Genomic DNA, 19,099 nt, shown 5'->3' on the forward strand with positions numbered 1-19,099 from the left:
TTGAAAAGCTTTCTAAATGTGTTCTTTTCTTTTTATGAGCTTTTAGAAACACATTTGACTGAGATAAAATTTTTGTCAATTCTATTCATATTACTTTGTGGCACAAAGTTATAATCTACTTAACAGCTTCCAGCACATTTATATTTTTTTTTTTCAGCAAGCAGGTGATGCTATCTTCTGTGTCCATATCAGCAGGCAAATTGCAGCAAGCAAGTCACTCTGGAATAAGTGAAAAAAATATCTTTGATGAAGGGGAAGGTCAACTTGTATTTGATAAATTTCATTTGTCACCTACAGCTATGCCCATTAGCATAAGGCATTGTCATATTTGCAGCCCAAATACAATCATATTATCTGTTTTTTTTTTTAAATTGTTGTTTTTGTGGATTTACTCACTCTTAAATGAGAGACAGTATGATGTAATAAAATGAGTAGCGGACTTTATTATAGGAAACCTGAGTTGAAATTTTGGATCTTCAACCAATTAGTTGTGTCACTTTGGACAAGTCACAAAACTCTCAAACTCCATTTCTTTATTACTTCATTATTTTGGGTAAAAAGATAAAGTATGTCAAACATTTTGTAGGCTGCAAAGTCTAGTATCTACCCCTCTGCTAAGCTCTGTACATTTTCAGTTACCTACTGGACATTGTCTGTTGATTATCTCTTGTCCAAAATCCATCTCAATATGTACTCCCCAGGCCTTTTTTTTTCTTCTGACTAACCTGATTCTTTAAAATAATACTTACGTTTTTCCCAGGACCAATGTTTCCTATCTCCAAATAAGTTTTTGATATCTCCCTCATGTATACCTTGTAACTTACCCATTTATTTCTGAATGTTTGCATCTTGTAAATGTTTGTTCACTTTTCTATTGCTTTACTTCCTCCCCTTTTCTGTCTCACCCCTTAGTTTCAAAATTGTGCTGTGCTGGATCTTATATCCCTATTTTTTACTCTTGTAGATTTGACATGGCATCTTGGATTTCTTACCCTAGACTTTGAATGGAATGTATTAATTCTCTCATAGTCAATTCTAGCTCTAGTACCTCTTGTTGTTGCTAATAATAACTCCTTTGTCCAACTCTGCCTTGAAAAACCTCTCCTTGCCCACAATGGCTGCTATGCCATCTAAGCTAATTTTTGATAGTTATTATTTATAGATTCAATAATTATTTAACATTTTGCCTCATTTACTTTATATGTGGATATTATATACATATGTATTTTTCTCAAAAAGAGTGATAATATCAAAAAGTAAGTGATTCGTGGCATTTTTCATGATGTGGGGGAAAGAAGGGTATATTGTCACATACATGGTAAAATTCAGTGAAACAATTTTTATAACCATTTACCAAATGATATGATATTGATACAATTTTTATACTGTTGATATATTAAGTTTTTCACAGTTAAGAGAAAACATGAGGTTTTCTTTCTAGGTCTGGCTTATTTCACTTAGTGTAGTGATCGCTAGTCCATTTTGTTGCATATGTCAGTATTTCATTCTTTTTATGGCTGAGTAATAGTCCATCATGTATATATATCATATTTTCTTTATCCAGTAGTCAGCTGAAGGACATCTATGTTGACTTCCTATTTTTGCTATTGTGAGATGAGGTGCTGTAAACATGGGAGTGTAGGTATCTCTTTGATATCTATTCCCTTGGATATATTCCCAGAAGTGGGGTAGCTGAGTCATATAGTAGTTTCGTTTGCAGCTTTCTGAGGAGTCTCCAATCTCCATACTGTTTTCCATACTGGTTGTAAAGGCCAGTTTTTAGTGGTTCCCATTTCCCTGAGGGAAGAAGAGACCCAGATAATGAAAGTGATACTGAGGATGTTAACTAATTTAAATAATCATGAATTCCTCATAATCAAAAAAAACAAGAGGGAGACTACAAACGTAGTGGCTCTGAAATGAGATAACACATACAAGTGACACAGTCAATCTAAGAGTTCTTAAGTATCAAATTGCAGTACTAGCTCAGTAAAATGGAGAGGATGAATTATAGGTTTAAGATTTTTTAAAAAGATTTATTTATGTATTTAAAAGGCAGAGTTACAGAGAGAGAGATTGAAGCAGATACAGAGACAAAGATATCTTCTACCCACTGGTTCACTCCTCAAATGGCCACAACGACCAGGGCTGGGCCAGGTGCTACTTCAGGGACTCTACATGAGTGTGGGACCCAACCACTTGGGCCACTTTCCATTGCTTTCCCAGACATGTTAGCAGAGAGTTGGACAGGAAGTGGATGAGTGGGGACACGAGGCTCTAACTGGTGCCCACTACCAGCCAAGGCACAGTGCCGAGCCCTGAGATAATTTTTAGAAAACTTGAGTGGTGCCAGGATTTAAAGATTTAAATTCTGGTTCTAGTGTCAGAAAAATACATGTGAACCAATTCTTCCAATTTGTACAAATTTTGCTTCCAATAAAAGCAATGCATTTTGTTTTGTCACTTGTAAAGAGGCAAATTATAGGAACTTAATTAATTTGTAATACTGTTGGTATTATATAAAACAATTGGTCTCTAAACCCAATTTCAAAATGCATTATTTTAAATGTGAAACATTTGTGGAGACAAAATTTGGCTGTGTGTTGTCATCATCCCTCCAAGAGATGTTTCCTGTGTTTTATTTATAAATGTTACTTGCCTTCCCTTACTGTATGAATTAGGCCAAAAAATCACAAATGTAAAAAATCTTCTGGATTGCCTAATCCAAACTCTGCACATTTTACAAATGAGGGAGCAGAGAAAGAGAGGTTAAATGTTTTTCACAAGGTCATAGCTAGTCAGCAGCCAAAAAACTTACGCTTCTCTCTGGATTATTAATTTAATGCTATAAAATGGTGTACTGTAGGCCCTAAGATAGCCAAAACAATATTAAGGAAAAGAGAAAAGCTGTAATACTTTCACTACCAGGTAGGTAAACTTGCTGTAAAACTACAGCAATTAAGAAAATATAATATTGGCATAATGATAGAAATACATCTACGCTAAAATGATGCACAGATATGACTGTCCCTGCCCTTTAAAATGGAATCAATGGCCTTCTCAAAACATTGCACTGGGTTAATAGGATGCAGCAAGAAAAATCTAAAAAGAATCTATACTCCTACCTCAAACTAAACAGAGAAATAAATTTGAATGGATTCAAGTACCAAAAATACAAAACTTAAATTGATCATTCTGTTAAAACATAGAGAATATACTCATTGCTTTTAAATATGTAGATTTCTTAACTAAGACACAAATTCACTGGCCATAAAAAAGGTTAATAAATGGGATGTTAGAGAATTTCTGCTCATAAAGTGATATCCTTAGGAGAATTACAAATAAAACCACTGGTTGGTAAATAATTTAGGTAATATATTTGTATTTATCAAATTACTCATCAGCAGAATGTAAAGAACTCCTACAAATCAAAGAAGCAGGCAGAAAATTCAAAAATAAATGAATGAAAATCTTTTTTTTTAAAGATTTATGTATTTATTTGAAAGAGTTACACAGAGAGAGAAGGAGAGGCAGAGAGAGAGAGAGAGAGTTCTTTCATCCAATGGTGCACTCCCCAGTTGGCCGCAATGGCCAGAGCTGCACCGATCTGAAGCCAGGAGCCAGAAGCTTCCTCTGGGTCTCCCACATGGGTGCAGGGGCCCAAGGACTTGGGCCATCTTCTACTGCTTTCCCAGGCCATAGCAGAGAGCTGGATCGGAAGTGGAGCAGCCGGGACTAGAACCGGCGCCCATATGGGATGCCTGTGTTTTAGGCCAGGGCATTAACCCACTGCGCCACAGTGCTGGCCCAAGAATGAAAGTCTTAAACAGATGTTTTATCAAGTCAAAATGGTTAAGAAACATGAAGAGTGGATTAATATTGTCAAAACCACCGTGAAAACACATGTACCACAGTAGATAAAGGTTATCAGCACTTAGTCACGATGGTTATATGAAGTAACTAGAATTCTTCATTGCTGATGGGAGTGTAAACTGGTGCAAAACTTTAGAAAGCTGTTTAGCAATATCTACAAAGCTAATCATCCTTTTCTACTCTTAGTTACATGTATGCCAAGAGAAATGAGTGTGCATGACCATCAGCAGACGTGCATAGATGGGAGTATACAGAGGGTTTATTCCTCAAGGCTGAGGAAATCCAGGTTTGAGTCCCAGTGGCTCTGCTGCTCACCTGGTTCCTCGCTTATGAGTCTGAAAAAGCAGTGGAAGACAACCCAAGTACGTGGGCCCATGCCTCCCATGTTGAAGACTGTGTCTTGTCCTGGGGAGTGAACCAGTGGATGGAAGAGATTTTCTCTCTCTCTTTCTCTCTCTATCTCTCTCTCTGTCTACTTTGCAAATAAAAACAATCCGAAAAAGAATGAGGTGGAGAAAACTCACATTGTCGATCATTGATAGCATGTGTAAAAAATATTGTCAAATGGTTACATAAGAAAATATCACAACATAATGAAGAATAAATTATAACAGATGAATCTCACTGACATGTTGAAGAAAAGATGACAAATAAAAAGAGTACATATTACATGGTACCATTTAGATTAAAATAGAAGACAGGTAAAACTAATATAGATGAAAGAGGCAAAATAGTGGTTTCCTTGGGTTACAGATGGAGAAGGTACTACATGGAGATGACACAAAGTAGCCTTCCATATCTTAACATCCTTGGTGGATCTATGAATGTATATATGTGTGTGCATATAAATGTCTTCATATGTGTATATATATACACACATATATACATGTATATATGTATATATACATATATATACATATATATATATGTATAGAGGTATCCTGTATGTTTGCTTTGTCTAAATTATATCTCATTTTATTAAAAAAGATGCCAAAGATGTTCTTTCCTGAAGAGATTTTACCATTACAAAATCTAGGAGAAAAAAAAAAAACATCTAATTCTTTTTAGGCTAGTAAGTTCTTCAAGCATTTGCTTTTCAGAGGTTGGAATCCCAACACCATAACGTCCGGTCTTGGTCTCATCATAGCACACATAGACAATGCTAGTATTTTTGTGGTTCTCTGCTGGGTTACATAGCCAGAGGATGCGGGTCTGGGATCCCTGGATCTTTAAGGGTTTGCCTGGCAGCCAGAGGAATCAATATGTCAATGTACTGGTAATTTAGTTTGGAGAACTCCATAAAAATATTGACTATTTTAGCATTCTCAAACAAACATTAGGGTGAGAAGAGAGGAGAGAGGAAGAATGAATCTTCCTTCTGCTGATTTACTCCCCTCATGCCCATAACAGCTGGGGCTGGATCAGGCAACAGCCAGGCTAAGAACTCCATCTGGGTCTCCTACATGGATGCAGAGATCCGCATACTTGAATCATCCCCTGCTGCCTCCCAGGTTGCATTGGCAAGAAGCTGAGGCTAGACTCAAACTCAACTCTGGGGCTCCAATATGAGAAACCCATGTCTCAAGATGTGTCCCAACATCTGAGCCAAAATCCCACCCCCGAATGGTATCTGAAGCAGTGATGTGCATTTCACAGTGTCATTAATTCTTGCCAGGGGAAAAGCATTTGGGTGGGAAGGAATGTGGTATTCTAGTCATTGGCATCATGGGGCTTATATTGACTATTCTCTGGAGCTATTGACAAGGGTTTTTTTTTAAGTTGAAATTTGGCAGAAGACACTAGTCATGTCTGGTATGATTTGTCTGTAACTGTCAAATTAAAACCTTATGGGCTGGCCTCGTGGTGCAGAGGTTAAGCAGGCATTTATCAGAGGGCTGGTTCCACGCCTTTATGTTCTGCTTCCTATCCAGCACTTGTCAGTGCATCTGAGAATGCAGCTGATGTTGGTCCAAGTGATTGGGTCCTACCACCCATGTGAAGGATCTGGATGGAGTTCCTGGCACCTGTCTTCAGCCTGGCACAGAGTTGGCTGTTCTGGTCATTTGACAAGTGAACCAGTAGATGGACAATCTTTCTCTTTGTCTGTCTTTCCCTCTCTCTCTAATGTCTTACCTTTCAAATAAGTAAAAAAAAAATAATAATGAGGAGCACATTTTGGATCAAGAGATCACTTTCCCCAAGATGTTGGCCTCTTAAAATCTTTTCTCTTGCCATACCCCCCCCCAAATTAATTAAAACCTTAAAGGACACTAATAAAAATGACAATTTTAGTTGTAGTCATAATGCATTATTATAAATTAAATACATTTTAAAATTTAGTTTTATCAAATATTGTAAACCTCTAATTTATCAAGGTTTCTCACAAAGTGTTTCATTCACTCTGATTTTCCACAGGAATTTAGAAGATGCAAGAACTCGGAGATTGCTGTTTTCTGCCATGCACTTGACAGGTGAAGATGAGGCACAGAAATATCATTTGTGAACTCTGTCACTATTTGGAAACCCCTTTTAAAGAAACATTTCCTTTCTCTCCTCTATCTTCAGATTACTACTTTCTAAAACAGCTCTTAAACTTCTTACAACCTTATTCCTTGACAAATTGTGTTTTGCTTGCAAGAAACATGGCAGATCTCTACCAAAGCTTAGAATTTCAGCATTTCAAAAAACAAACATATTTCTGCAAACCTTTATGAGGCAGACATGGCTCTCCAAAACTTTCTCTCAAAAGCAGTCTCTGAAAAGGTAAAATGCTTGTTGTGGGTCACCAAAATGTACACATTGTGAGAGTTTCTCTCATTCCCTCTCTTGGTCTCTCTTCCTCTAAAACTAGATGTTTCAAAATGAGAAGAAAATGTTATCTGGTCTCAGTGGGTAATAGATGTGATGACAATCCTTTCTGTAAATCATCTCCAAAAACATGGTTATTTTGGTGTTAATCTATGCTAATTACAATTCTTTGAAATTCATAACTTTACTCCTGTCCTTTATGAAATTTTGGTGGGATCCACACTGTGGTGCAGTGGGTTAAAGCCCCAGCCTGCAGCACGGGCATCCTATATGGGCACTGGTTCTAGTCCCAGCAGCTCTACTTCCGATCCAACTCTCTGCTATGGCCTGGGAAAGCAGTAGAAGATGGCCCAAGTCCTTGGGCCCCTGCACCTGTGTGGGAGACCCGGAAGATGCTCCTGGCTCTTGGCTTCCGATCAGCTCGGCTGTGGCTGTTGCGGTCATCTGGGGAGTGAACCAGTGGATGGAAGACCTCTCTCTCTCTCTCTGGGTCTACCTCTCTCTGTAACTTGTCTTTCAAATAAATAAAAATAAATCTTAAAGAAATTGTAGTGATAAACTTGAGACAATATATGATTACTGCATAAGCTAAAACTTATTTCTTCAGAATGAGAAGGATTATATGATTTTTCTTATTCAGTCTAACTTTAGGAACTACCAACTGGGGATTTAGTGGGGGATAGTCTCAGAATTATCTGAACAATAATTGTGTGCAGCACTCTATATTTTTTTTTAATTAAACTTTTATTTAATGAATATAAATTTCCAAAGTACAGCTTATGGGTTACAATGGCTTCCCCCCTCCCATAACTTCCCTCCCACCTGCAACCCTCCCCTTTCCCGCTCCCTCTCCCCTTCCAATCACATCAAGATTCATTTTCAATTCTCTTTATATACAGAAGATCAGCTTAGTATATATTAGGTAAAGATTTCAACAGATTGCCCCTATATAACAACACAATGTGAAAAAAATACTGTTGGAGTACTAGTTATAGCATTAAATAACAGTGTACAGCACATTAAAGACAGAGATCCTACATAATATTTTTTTAAAAAAATTAATTTTCTATGCGATTTCCAATTTAACACCAGGTTTTTTTTTTTCATTTCCAATTCTCTTTATATACAGAAGATCGATTCAGTATATAATTAGTAAAGATCTCATCAGTTTGTACCCACACAGAAACACAAAGTGTAAAAATACTGTTTCAGTACTAGTTATAGCATCACTGCACATTAGACAACACATTAAGGACAGATCCCACATGGGATGTAAGTACACAGTGACTCCTGTTGCTGACTTAACAATTTGACACTCCTGTTCATGGCGTCAGTAATCTCCCTAGGCTCTAGTCATGAGTTGCCAGGGCTATGGAAGCCTTTAGAGTTCGCTGACTTTGATCTTATTCCGATAGGGTCATAGTCAAAGTGGAAGTTCTCTCCTCCCTTCAGAGAAAGGTACCTCCTTCTTTGATGGCCCCGTTCTTTCCACTGGGATCTCATTCACAGAGATCTTTCATTTAGGTCTTCTTCTTTTTTTTCTTTTCCATGGTAAAGAAAGTGGATTTCCTTAGGGAGTTTGAAAGGTTTTCCTTGTCTCAACTATAACACCTGTTATGAAATCGCCTTCATGGGTATCATGGAACTGTGGTATATACTGTATACCACATATACACATATACCACATATACAGTATATACAGTATAGTATATGTATATACACATATATGTATATACAGTCTATACAGTATAGTATATGCATATACAGTATATGTATATATACATATATACATATGCAGTATAAACAGTATATACATGGAACTCTAAAGATCCTCCAGACCAGAGTTTCCCAAATGGTGTGTAGTGATACACTGCTATGCCCAGAATGGCTACAGCTGTGTGGTGATACCAGCTCCTGGGATCTTGATAGGATTAATGGTTCCTTGAAGTACCGTCCACTTTTATTGTTCTGTTACATGCAAATGTTGAGAAGAACTAATCATAACTCTTGTAGATAAAGAAGCTGAAATCATTTGAGTGTGACTTTACTACAGAGTTCCTTATATGCAATGCTAGGCATAAAATCCAGACTTTTCTAGCTTTTGCTATGATGCATTGTGATCATGACATACTTCTTTCTTTCCCATTGAATGAGACAGTAAAATTGAGTTTCTGATCTTGGTATATACCTTAATTGCTGAATTTTTCCTGGAATTTATTTTCTGCATTTTTTAAATCAATTTGTATAAGAAGGCTTTAAGATAGATTCTGCCATCACTTTTTAAATGGAAGTGGAAATTGACATTCAGAGAAGTGAAGTGACTTGTCAAAGACTTCACAATAAGTTATAGAATTCACATGCAGATCTGCTTCAATCCAAAGCTTATGCTCTTTGCACAATATCATAACCAATATCATAACTAGTTGTCATAATGAACAGTAATTGTCAACTTGCAAGGGAAAAGAATTGGGCCTTCAAAGGGAATAGATACAAGGTGGCTGATTTTCAGTATATGAGAAGGGAAGATTGTTAAGGGAGGCAATGAGGCATTGGTTGTAGCTGTCAGGACCTGTTCTCCTCTTTGAATTAGCAATGGCTTGGGGGTAATGGGGATCCTGCAGTAATTTCGAACATGTCAAGACCTTTTGAAAAAGAATGTCGGATGTTTTATTGCCACTACAAGGTATAGGATTTGGGAAAATTTTAAATTGGAAAATAAGTACAGAGAAATACATTTTTACAAAAATTAAGAAAGTTAGACACCACAGTATTTGTATTACCTTTACATTGTCCCAGTGGACATCGTCTCCCTAGTCACAGTAGTGTACATAAAGAGAGATAATGAGAGGCTATCTCTGTTCTTAAACTGACCACAGGTCTTGTCTTGAACTTTGTTAATCCACCTTTATGACCAACAGGTGGTTTGAAGAAATAAGCTCTCTAATCATTACATATCCATGGGGCTGAGTACATGGGAAATAACTGGCATTCCTCAAACACAGAAGTGAGCACCAGAGGGGAAAAAGGAAAAGTAAAATATCATGACATGTGAATGTGGGCTTTCAGAAATTGTGAATGTATTTTTGTATTTCCTTGGGTGGTGAGTGACTGGATCGGAAGGGAAAATGAGCCTGGCACAACCTGTAGAGCTAGAATTAAATAAAATCAAAGAACAATAAGTTAGTTCAAAAGAATATAGCCACACATTCACTGAAAATCTCTCAATGGGTAAAGATAGAATAAAATTATGTACCAAGAAGAATATGGAAATATTAATTGAAGCACATTGTACATATAAAAGTTTATAAGCTCACAATGTCATTAGGAGGAGGGGGGAGAAGAGAAAAGTAGTTTATTGGACATCACTGAAAAAAATCTGTAAATTCCTCAGTTTGGAAATGGTACATGTCTTTCTTTTTCCTCTGTGAACTGCATTTAATGATAGAACTAATTGATGAGGGAAATTTTCACTTTACGAAAGTTTCTAGCTAATTAATATTTGATGAGTTACAAAATTAAGAAAGATACTATGTTGTAGTTCTTTAATAATTTGCTAAAGTTAGATATTCAATAGATGAAATTATTTTAGCCATAGCAAGGGCAGGGAATACTGTGTGCTTCCTGGTATTATGCAAAAGACAGCACCCAGCACTCATTAAATGTTCTTGCAGAAAATTCGACTCAGAATAATCAACTTCCATTTGTAGGATAACAAATGACAGAAGAACAGAAATGATACACAAAGAAACAAAAAGAAAAAAATTCAGAATGTGATACATTTTGCAATTGTTAGCAGCAAGCTAATAATTAGGGAGAAAGAGAGAGTACAGACACTGGAGAGATATGATGTCCAAGATGGCATCACTCTCAGGGCTAACACATTGGTGCTTAGAGACCACCTGGGGCTGTGTCATCTTAGAGATCACCTGGAGCTGTCACTGGAGCCGGTACTTTTATTTTGTGAGGGTCTCTTCACATGCTGCTTGAGCTCCTCACAGCAGGATAGTTGGTGGGGTTCCCAAGGAGATAACAGAAGCTGGGAATCCTCTTAAAATTAGGCTTAACTGAAACTTTGTAGTAAGTTCTGGAGATATATTGTACAGCATGATGACAAGAGGTAATAATAATGCTCTTTTATGTTTTCACAACACACACACACAAAATAAGTATGTGAGGTGATAGGTATGTTAATTATCTTGATTTATTTGTTTTACAACATATACCTATTTCAAGCTATCATATGGTACACAGTAAGTGCATGCCACTTTAATTTGTCAATTATACCTTAATAAAACAGGGAAAATAGAAGAAAGACATAAGAGGAAAAAAAACACTAGCATAATGATATTTCATCCATATGGCATTTATCATTGTGATTATAGTATTTGTCCAATTAAGAAACTGAAGAAATAGACTACATTTTTCTCTGAGGGGAGTGACACAGGAAGGTATTTGAAGATATCATGAGATGGGATAATTTTTAGATTTAGCAATGGTAATATGATTATTTATGAAAATGTCAAAAAATGTTAGCAACACAAATGAAATGTGTAGGAATGAAATAACAAGATGTCAGGGGTTTGTTTTAAAATACTTTAGTAGGAAAAATGATAAGTACAAGATGGGGTAGGTAAAGTATCTGTTGCAATAGCTTGCTAATTGCTAAGTGTAGGTGAAGGGTATCTAGAGGGATCATTGTATTAAGATTTGAGTGTGTGTGGACATTTTCATATTTTTTAAATATCAGGATTTGAAGTATTACTATAGTTCCAAAATGAGAAGATTATAAGGAAGAGATTCAAAATTGTAGTTTCATTTTGTTTTTTGTTTGATTATTTTTTTTTACAGGAGATCAATTTAGTATAAAGATTTTTTTACTTAATGTTTACTGTACTCAATGTTTGATTAAATTTTAATATTATATTTCCTTAAATATTCCTTAAATAATACTCCTGAAAAGTACAAGCTTGGGAAAATTTGCAGAAATAGAGAAATTTACAGAGGTACTGAGGCTATTGAGAGACACAATATAAAGACATCAAAATGTGAGGCCTGCTTAACATTGGGGCCTGTAATATTTGTTTATTGTTTCAGAACTTGATGCTTTGAGCTTCTGCAGCCATCTCAAACTATGTAAGGAAAGGTAAGGGAAGTGCAAACTGTAGCCATGACTCTGATCTCACTGGTCCTCTTCATTAATGCTAAGAACTGTCAATCTCCAGACCTATTCTTACATGAGAAGAATAACCCTTCCCCCATAAATTCTCATTTTCATATAGTCTGCTAAAGCATTCATTAACTAGTAACACTTAAAAGAAGAAGAGGTCATTGTAACTCTTCAGGTGTTGCTAATTATAGAACTATATCCCTTCTTTCCACATGGGAGAAAAGTAAATGTTACTTAAGAAAAAAATCAGTCCAGAACTAGCTAAGGAAACTTCGCAAGATCTAACTTTAACATTCATTATCCATGCATATGTTGATTGAAACTTAGTTAATTCTGTATCATGCCTATCTTGAATAATATTGCAATAAATATAACAAATATCTCTTTGACATACTGATTTAGTTTCCTTTGAATATATATGTGTGTATGTGTGTGTGTGCACAACAGTGAGACTGCTGGAAAATGTGACATGTACTGAATGAATTACTGTTTAGCCTTAAAGAAGAAAATTCTGCCATTCATAACAGTACTGATGAACCCAGAGGATATTATGTTTAGTGAAATAAGTCAGATATTGACAAATACTACATCGTCTCACTTACATGTAAAATGTAAGGGAGTTGAATTCATAGAAACAGTGTAGAATGGTGGTTATCAGGAACTAAGAGGAGGAGATACCCTGGTCAAGGATACATAATTTCATTAGTTAGAAAATTCAGTAAATCTTTCACACAGTACAGTGACTATAGTTAGCAACCATGTATTAGATAATTGAAATTGCTGAGAGAGTAAAGGTGAAGTGTTCTTCCCATAGAAAATGACAAGTGAGTTAATGTATATGTTCAGTATTTTGATATAATTATTCCACACACATGTCTCAAAATATTATGCTGTATTCCAGAAATATATATAATAATTTTTCAATAAAAATTAATAAGAAAAATTAAAATACATTTTAAGCAATGAATTTTATTTTTAGAAATATTAGTGCATTTTTAAAATAACTAGAGTGGTCATTATGGTTAATCTGGCACTTGGGACACAGGCATCCCCTATCATAGTGCCTGGGAACAAGTCCCATCTCTGCATCCAGTCCCTAATCCAGCACACCTTAAGAAACATCAAGTAATGGCTCATGTACTTGGAACGCTGTTACCCATGAGGAGACCTTGGCTCCTAGCTTTGGCCTGGCCCAGTTCCAGCAATTGCTGATATTTAAGGAGTGAACCAGCAGAAGAAAGATAGATCTCTCTTCCTCTCTCTCTTTCTGTTTCTCTCTCCTTCTATTCTCTCTCACTTTGCTTTTCAAAAAAATGAATATTCTAAAAAATAATTATATCTCCACCATATCTAAAACTAAAGGACTAAGTGGATATCAAGGAATTATTGATTACCAGCTTCTACTTTTAGATAGCGAGATTTACCGAGGCCATTTCACAGATGAGTTTACTGGAAGGTCAGAAGCTAACTAGCATCCTCAAGTTTACACAGAATAATATAGAGCACAAGAAAAGAACGAAATCTGGAGCGAGAGATTCCTGGGCTAGATTTCAGAATCTACCTTTTTTTTTTAATTTTTGACTTGGAAAAGTTGCTTTTTTTCCTGAGGCCCATTTTTTTTCATCCTTAAAATAGGAATAACACTTTTTGAGTTATTTGTGTGAAGATGGAATAAGAGCATAAAGAGAGCTTAATTTCACAGCTTACTATAAAGCTACAGTAATCAAAATAGTATGATTCTAGAATAAAGACAGATATATGGATCAATGGAATAGTTCTGAAGGCCTAGAGAGAAACCCTTTTAGATAATGATTTTCAACAAGGGTGTCAAGACCATTCAATGGATAAAGGATGGTCTTTTTAACAAATGATATTGGAAAAATTGGAGCTGCACAATGAAGTTAAACTCTTACTTTCCACCATGTACAAAAATTAACTCAAAATAGTAACTGAGAGTAAGATCCAAGACTATGAAAGCCTTAGAAGAAAACATGGGAAATCTCCATGACAGTGAATTTGGCGCTGACTTCTTGGATATGATATCAAAAGTATAGGCAACAAAAATAAAACTGGATACATTAGACTTCTTCAAAATTAAAAACTTCTGTGTATCAAAAGAATGAAAAGGGAACTCAATAATAGAACACATTTACAAATTATGTATCTGACAAGAGATTGAATAACAAGATATATTTAAAAACCAACAAATCTACAAAATAGCATATAATTTGATAAAATGAAAAATGGCATGCATAAACATTTATCCATAGAAGTTATAAAAATGACCAATAAATACATCACTAATCATTAAGCCAATACAAATAAAAATCATAAGAACTGAGTTCTTATGTGGATAGCTAGTATCAAAAAACAAAATAATACAAACAACCCAGAGAATAGCAATTGTTAGTGAGGGATTGGAGAAATTAGAACTTGTATACTGTGTTGGTGGGAAAGTTAAGTGGTGCAGTCACTGTAAAAAACATTTTGGTGGTTACTTATTAACATAGAATTACCATATGAAATAATTCCATTCCTGGTGATGCACCCGAAAGAATTGAAAGCAAGGCCTGTTCAGATATTTTTACTCATATTCATAGGATCATTATTTCTTTTTTTTATTTATATTTATTTATTTATTTACTTATTTATTTTTATTTATTTTTTTGACAGGCAGGGTGGACAGTGAGAGAGAGAGAGAAAGGTCTTCCTTTGCCATTGGTTCACCCTCCAATGGCTGCCACGGCCAGCGCTGCAGCTGGCACACCGCGCTGATCCGAAGCCAGGAGCCAGGTGCTTCTGGTCTCCCATGCGGGTGCAGGGTGCAGGGCCCAAGCACTTGGACATCCTCCACTGCACTCCCGGGCCACAGCAGAGAGCTGGCCTGGAAGAGGGGTAACCGGGACAGAATCCGGCACCCCGACTGGGACTAGAACCTAGAGTGCTGGCGCCGCAAGGCGGAGGATTAGCCAATTGAGCCACGGTGCTGGCCTAGGATCATTATTTCTTTTTTTCTTTCTTTCTTTCTTTCTTTTTTTTTTTTTTTTTTTGACAGGCAGAGTGGATAGTGAGAGAGAGAGACAGAGAGAAAGGTCTTCCTTTTTGTCATTGGTTCACCCTCCAATGGCCGCTGTGGCCGGCGCATCTCGCTGATCCGAAGCCAGGAGCCAGGTGCTTCTCCTGGTCTCCCATGCAGGTGCAGGGCCCAAGGACTTGGGCCATCCTCCACTGCCTTCCCGGGCCATAGCAGAGAGCTGGCCTGGAAGAGGGGCAACCGGGATAGAATCCGGCACCCCAACCGGCACTAGAACCTGGTGTGCTGGCGCCGCAAGGCGGAGGATTAGCCTGTTAAGCCACGGCATCGGCCAGGATCATTATTTCTAATCACTAAAAGATAGAAGGAACCCAAGTGTTTACCAGTCAATGAATGAACAAACAAAATATGGTGTATACATAAATGGAACATAATTCAGTCTTTACAAAGGAGGAAATTCTAACACATGCTACAACTTAGATGAACCTTAAAGATATTTTGTTAAATGAAATATGCCAATTACAAAAGGACAAATAGTTCATGATTTCAGTTTTGTGAGATACCTAGAGTCATCAAATTTTTAGAAACACAAAGTAAAATGGTAGTTTCTAGGTGGAAGAAGAAGGGGAGAATGGAGAGATGGTCTTTAAGGAGGAGACAGAATTTTCAGTTAAGAAAGGTTGAAAAGTTCTAGAGACGGATTGCGTGATATTTGCATACTGTTATATGAATAAACTTAATATCACAACAATGTACACTCAAAATAGTGAAAACAGTAATTTTTCTAATATGTATATTTTGTCACCAGACAGGTGCCCTAATTACCTTTTCAGGTAAGGGATCAAATATTTTTTGCATTGTTGTAGGAGATGAGAAGATGGAAGTTAGAAAGGAGCATGAGGTAGAACCTTCATCTACTACTTTTAAAAGGACGTTGATAATTTTATATTGGTTTGCTTCACATTTCTAATTAAGTCAGCCTATAGTTTTCACTACAGTTTTCCTCCTTATTTTAGGAGTGTCACTGTCACCTTTAAGACTGTTTACACAGACCATGGTAAGTCTAATTCTTTCATTTTATTAGTCAAGGTTCTTTATTAATTTAGGAAATTATTTGTTCAATAAAGACCTATGCCATTTGGTAATGGTCTCTGAATCCCCCGGATTATGTCCGGGATTTAACTTTGTAATAATCTCCCATGAGTACTGTCCAAACAGCTGTGAAGGCAAGCGAGAGAGCTCCCAGTGGCAATCAAAGTGAGGCACAGCGGCAAGTGACTGAAGCTGACCAAAATGAATCTTTTCTGCTTCTCACTGGTAAGTTCCTTTACACGCGCCGTTTATGTTTTCAATTTTATTTTATTGTGTCAATTAAAGAAATGAATATCTTAAACGTCCAGTACGATAACATTAACATATTTAGCATCTCATAAGACAGTTCACATGGAAGAATAGAAAGGACACTTACTTTAAAGCATTGACCCAAATTTATTGAGACACAAGGAATTTTTTTTAAATTCAATCATGTACAATAATTACTGGCTATTTAACTTTTCTGATGCCTAATTTTCAAGCATGATCTTCTGTGAATGTTGGTTTCTGAGGAGCTATCTTCTATTTGTTATGACTATGAGAAAAAGTATGCCAAATATGCTGCATTTGAGTTACTTGCTTTGCTTTTAGACATTCCAGAAATCAAATTTTTTTTCTTTATTGTTTGAGTAATGAATTCCTTTCCCTGTTGGCTTGGTTCAACTTCCATGGAGGCAGTTTTCTGAGTTACACAGCACTGTACATATAAGGGTACAATAGATTTATCCAGTCCTGAAGATGTGCTCACTCAAGGATATATGCACCTCCCAGATTCTTTTCTAAAAATTATTTGTTTTTTCCCTTTAGCCTGAAGTAGATCAGGGAGAGTTATCAGGTACTCATAGATCTGGATATAGTTTATAATTCTAACCTGCAATTGTGCGCATCTGCCAATGCTTAAAATGGATTTTTAAAATAATTTTATTCATTTCTATCTCTGCTTACAGCAGGACATCATGTCTATTCACTGGGTTTTCAAGCTGTTGATGGGAGATCCCTCTCATCTGGGAAAATAAAATGCTCTACTTTTGATGTTTGTTTTCTTTCCAAATTGCAAATAAGATTACCATAAGTGCTAGGGATGGTACTGACATGCGTTGCAATACCTAAACAGGAGGCATTTTAAGCCCAGATAGGGGATTTAATCTTAGAGCATCTTGAAAGATAAAACGCCATTGTGAGTTGTGGGAGGCTGAATCATCGAGTTTGAGTTGTTTTATATAGTCCAATTTACAAAATAACTTCCAGGCCTCAACTTTGCTTTGTGCCATATCAATCTGACTGGAGAAATTCCATTTCAGGTGATTTAAGTGTTATTGTGCATTCTTTTCTAGTTATTCTAAAAGGCCTATATGGTTTATATGAGTGTGGTTTATATGAATATACTTCCCATGGAAATAGGCAGTGTAACAAAGGACAATTGTGTTCTGAAATCACTTTGGATGGTAGTATAATCAGTATGCTAATGTTTTATAACAACATGGTTCAGCATAGCATAGCATAGCATGGCATACGTTTGTAATCCTGCTGCTAAAGACATATAACCATTTAATGGGCATGATTATCTTTCTCTGTAATATGGGAAAGGGAGCACATACTTTAAAAAGCTGGCTTCAAAGTGCTGGATCATGGATCAATGAAACTGTGGCTCTTTCCTATCTCTTAAAGTTGTTCTTAAGAAATCATTTGCTCCATAACATATTTGATTAGACTAAACCATTTTGAACATTGGGAATATTTTGTTCCAGGATTCCAAAATTTGTGTATCATTAAAATTAATTGCTTTAGTAAGAATATGCACACAATGTACTTAAGAAAAAAAAATCAAAACCATTTCAGTTATTTTTCTTCCTTCTTTTGGCATCAATAAGTAAAATCATTTAGCGCATGGGTTCTCGTCCAGGATGTTGTGACACCCTACTGTGCTGTTATGAACTGTGAAAAAGAGGTGATGGTACAGCTTTCACCAAGAATTTATGCATAATACAAAACATATTTTATCTGTGCCTGTAGAAATGTGAGCATATGGGTGCTGATTTTAAGAAAAGACAATAAAAACCACTGATTTAGAGGAAAAAAAAAATTACAGAATTTAAAACTACACGCGCGCACACACACACACAGATAGATAGGTTAGATAGACCTTTAAATCTCTGAGGAGCAGTGATTTAAACATTAAATAACACATAAAGATTACCACTGAGTAAAGAATGAAAGAGTTAAACATCCTCTTATTTAAGTATAGGGGGGAATTGTAAATCTTTGGGTAAATGGGATTTTTAAGAGAAGTATAAAGGCAGAAACTTAATGAATTTCCTACTCTGAATTAAGGAGACTATAAATAATCCATTAAAGGTGATTGCTATTATTTTGGATCTATAAACTTGCAATGAGGTTCTACCTTTAGAAAAGGCAGGGACCCCCCTTTTATATACGCCACTCTGACTCCATAATCTTTCTGAGAGTTTTACCTAGTGAGGAAGCTTTTAGAAAGCTTGCTCATTTGAAGCAAGGTGATTTTCCTGTTGAGCTCATCACATAGTTATTGAGTTGAACATGACTTTGTGACCCCTGAGGTTACAAATCAATTATCCCTGCACCATTTCTTCAGTGACTTGAAATGCTTTCCTCTCTATTTGGATTATCTATTATATTTCATTGGTTTATCCATATTTCTGTTTAAAATATCTATGAAGATAATTGTAATGCCAAATAGATATTTTATTCAAAGAATTCTCTTCAAAATTTGGTTTTAATGTTCTTGTTCTTTTACATAAATGTAGAAACATTGTCAAAGTATATGAAAATCTTTGGTGGCATTTTGATTAAAATAGATTTGAATTTTATATAATTTTAGGGAAATTGATTTCATTATGGTATTGAACTCTATTGGCCACAAACATATGTGGTTTTTCATTTATTCAATTATTTTTTAAAAGACTTATTCATTTATTTTAAAGGCAGAGTTACAGTGTTGGTGCTGTGGTATAGTGGGTTAACGCCCTGCCCTGAAGCAACAGCATCCCTTATGGGTGCCAGTTCTAATCCCCACTGCTCCTCTTCTGAGCCAACTCTCTGCTATGGCCTGGGAAAGCAGTAGAAGATGGCCCAAGCCCTTGATCCCT

General features: G+C 36.1%; 1 protein-coding gene across 4 annotated transcripts in view; it reads left to right on the forward strand.

Annotated features, from left to right (window-relative positions):
- SAMSN1 (SAM domain, SH3 domain and nuclear localization signals 1) overlaps positions 1–19,099 on the forward strand; it is a 548,989-nt gene that overhangs the window by 353,334 nt on the left and 176,556 nt on the right. For 2 of the 4 annotated variants that reach the window (XM_062206649.1, XM_062206654.1), the window contains exons 3-5: positions 6,289–6,344; positions 15,899–15,939; positions 16,087–16,199. In XM_062206649.1, coding sequence (XP_062062633.1) covers positions 16,176–16,199 — 24 coding nt within the window. In that variant the 5' untranslated portion in view covers positions 6,289–6,344; positions 15,899–15,939; positions 16,087–16,175. Of the gene's footprint in view, positions 1–6,288; positions 6,345–11,786; positions 11,825–15,898; positions 15,940–16,086; positions 16,200–19,099 lie in introns of those variants that run through there. The other 2 variants (XM_062206662.1, XM_062206648.1) reach the window with 2 other exon arrangements.

Source organism: Lepus europaeus, chromosome 2 (assembly GCF_033115175.1).
Source record: "Lepus europaeus isolate LE1 chromosome 2, mLepTim1.pri, whole genome shotgun sequence".
Taxonomy (NCBI): Eukaryota; Metazoa; Chordata; class Mammalia; order Lagomorpha; family Leporidae; genus Lepus; species Lepus europaeus.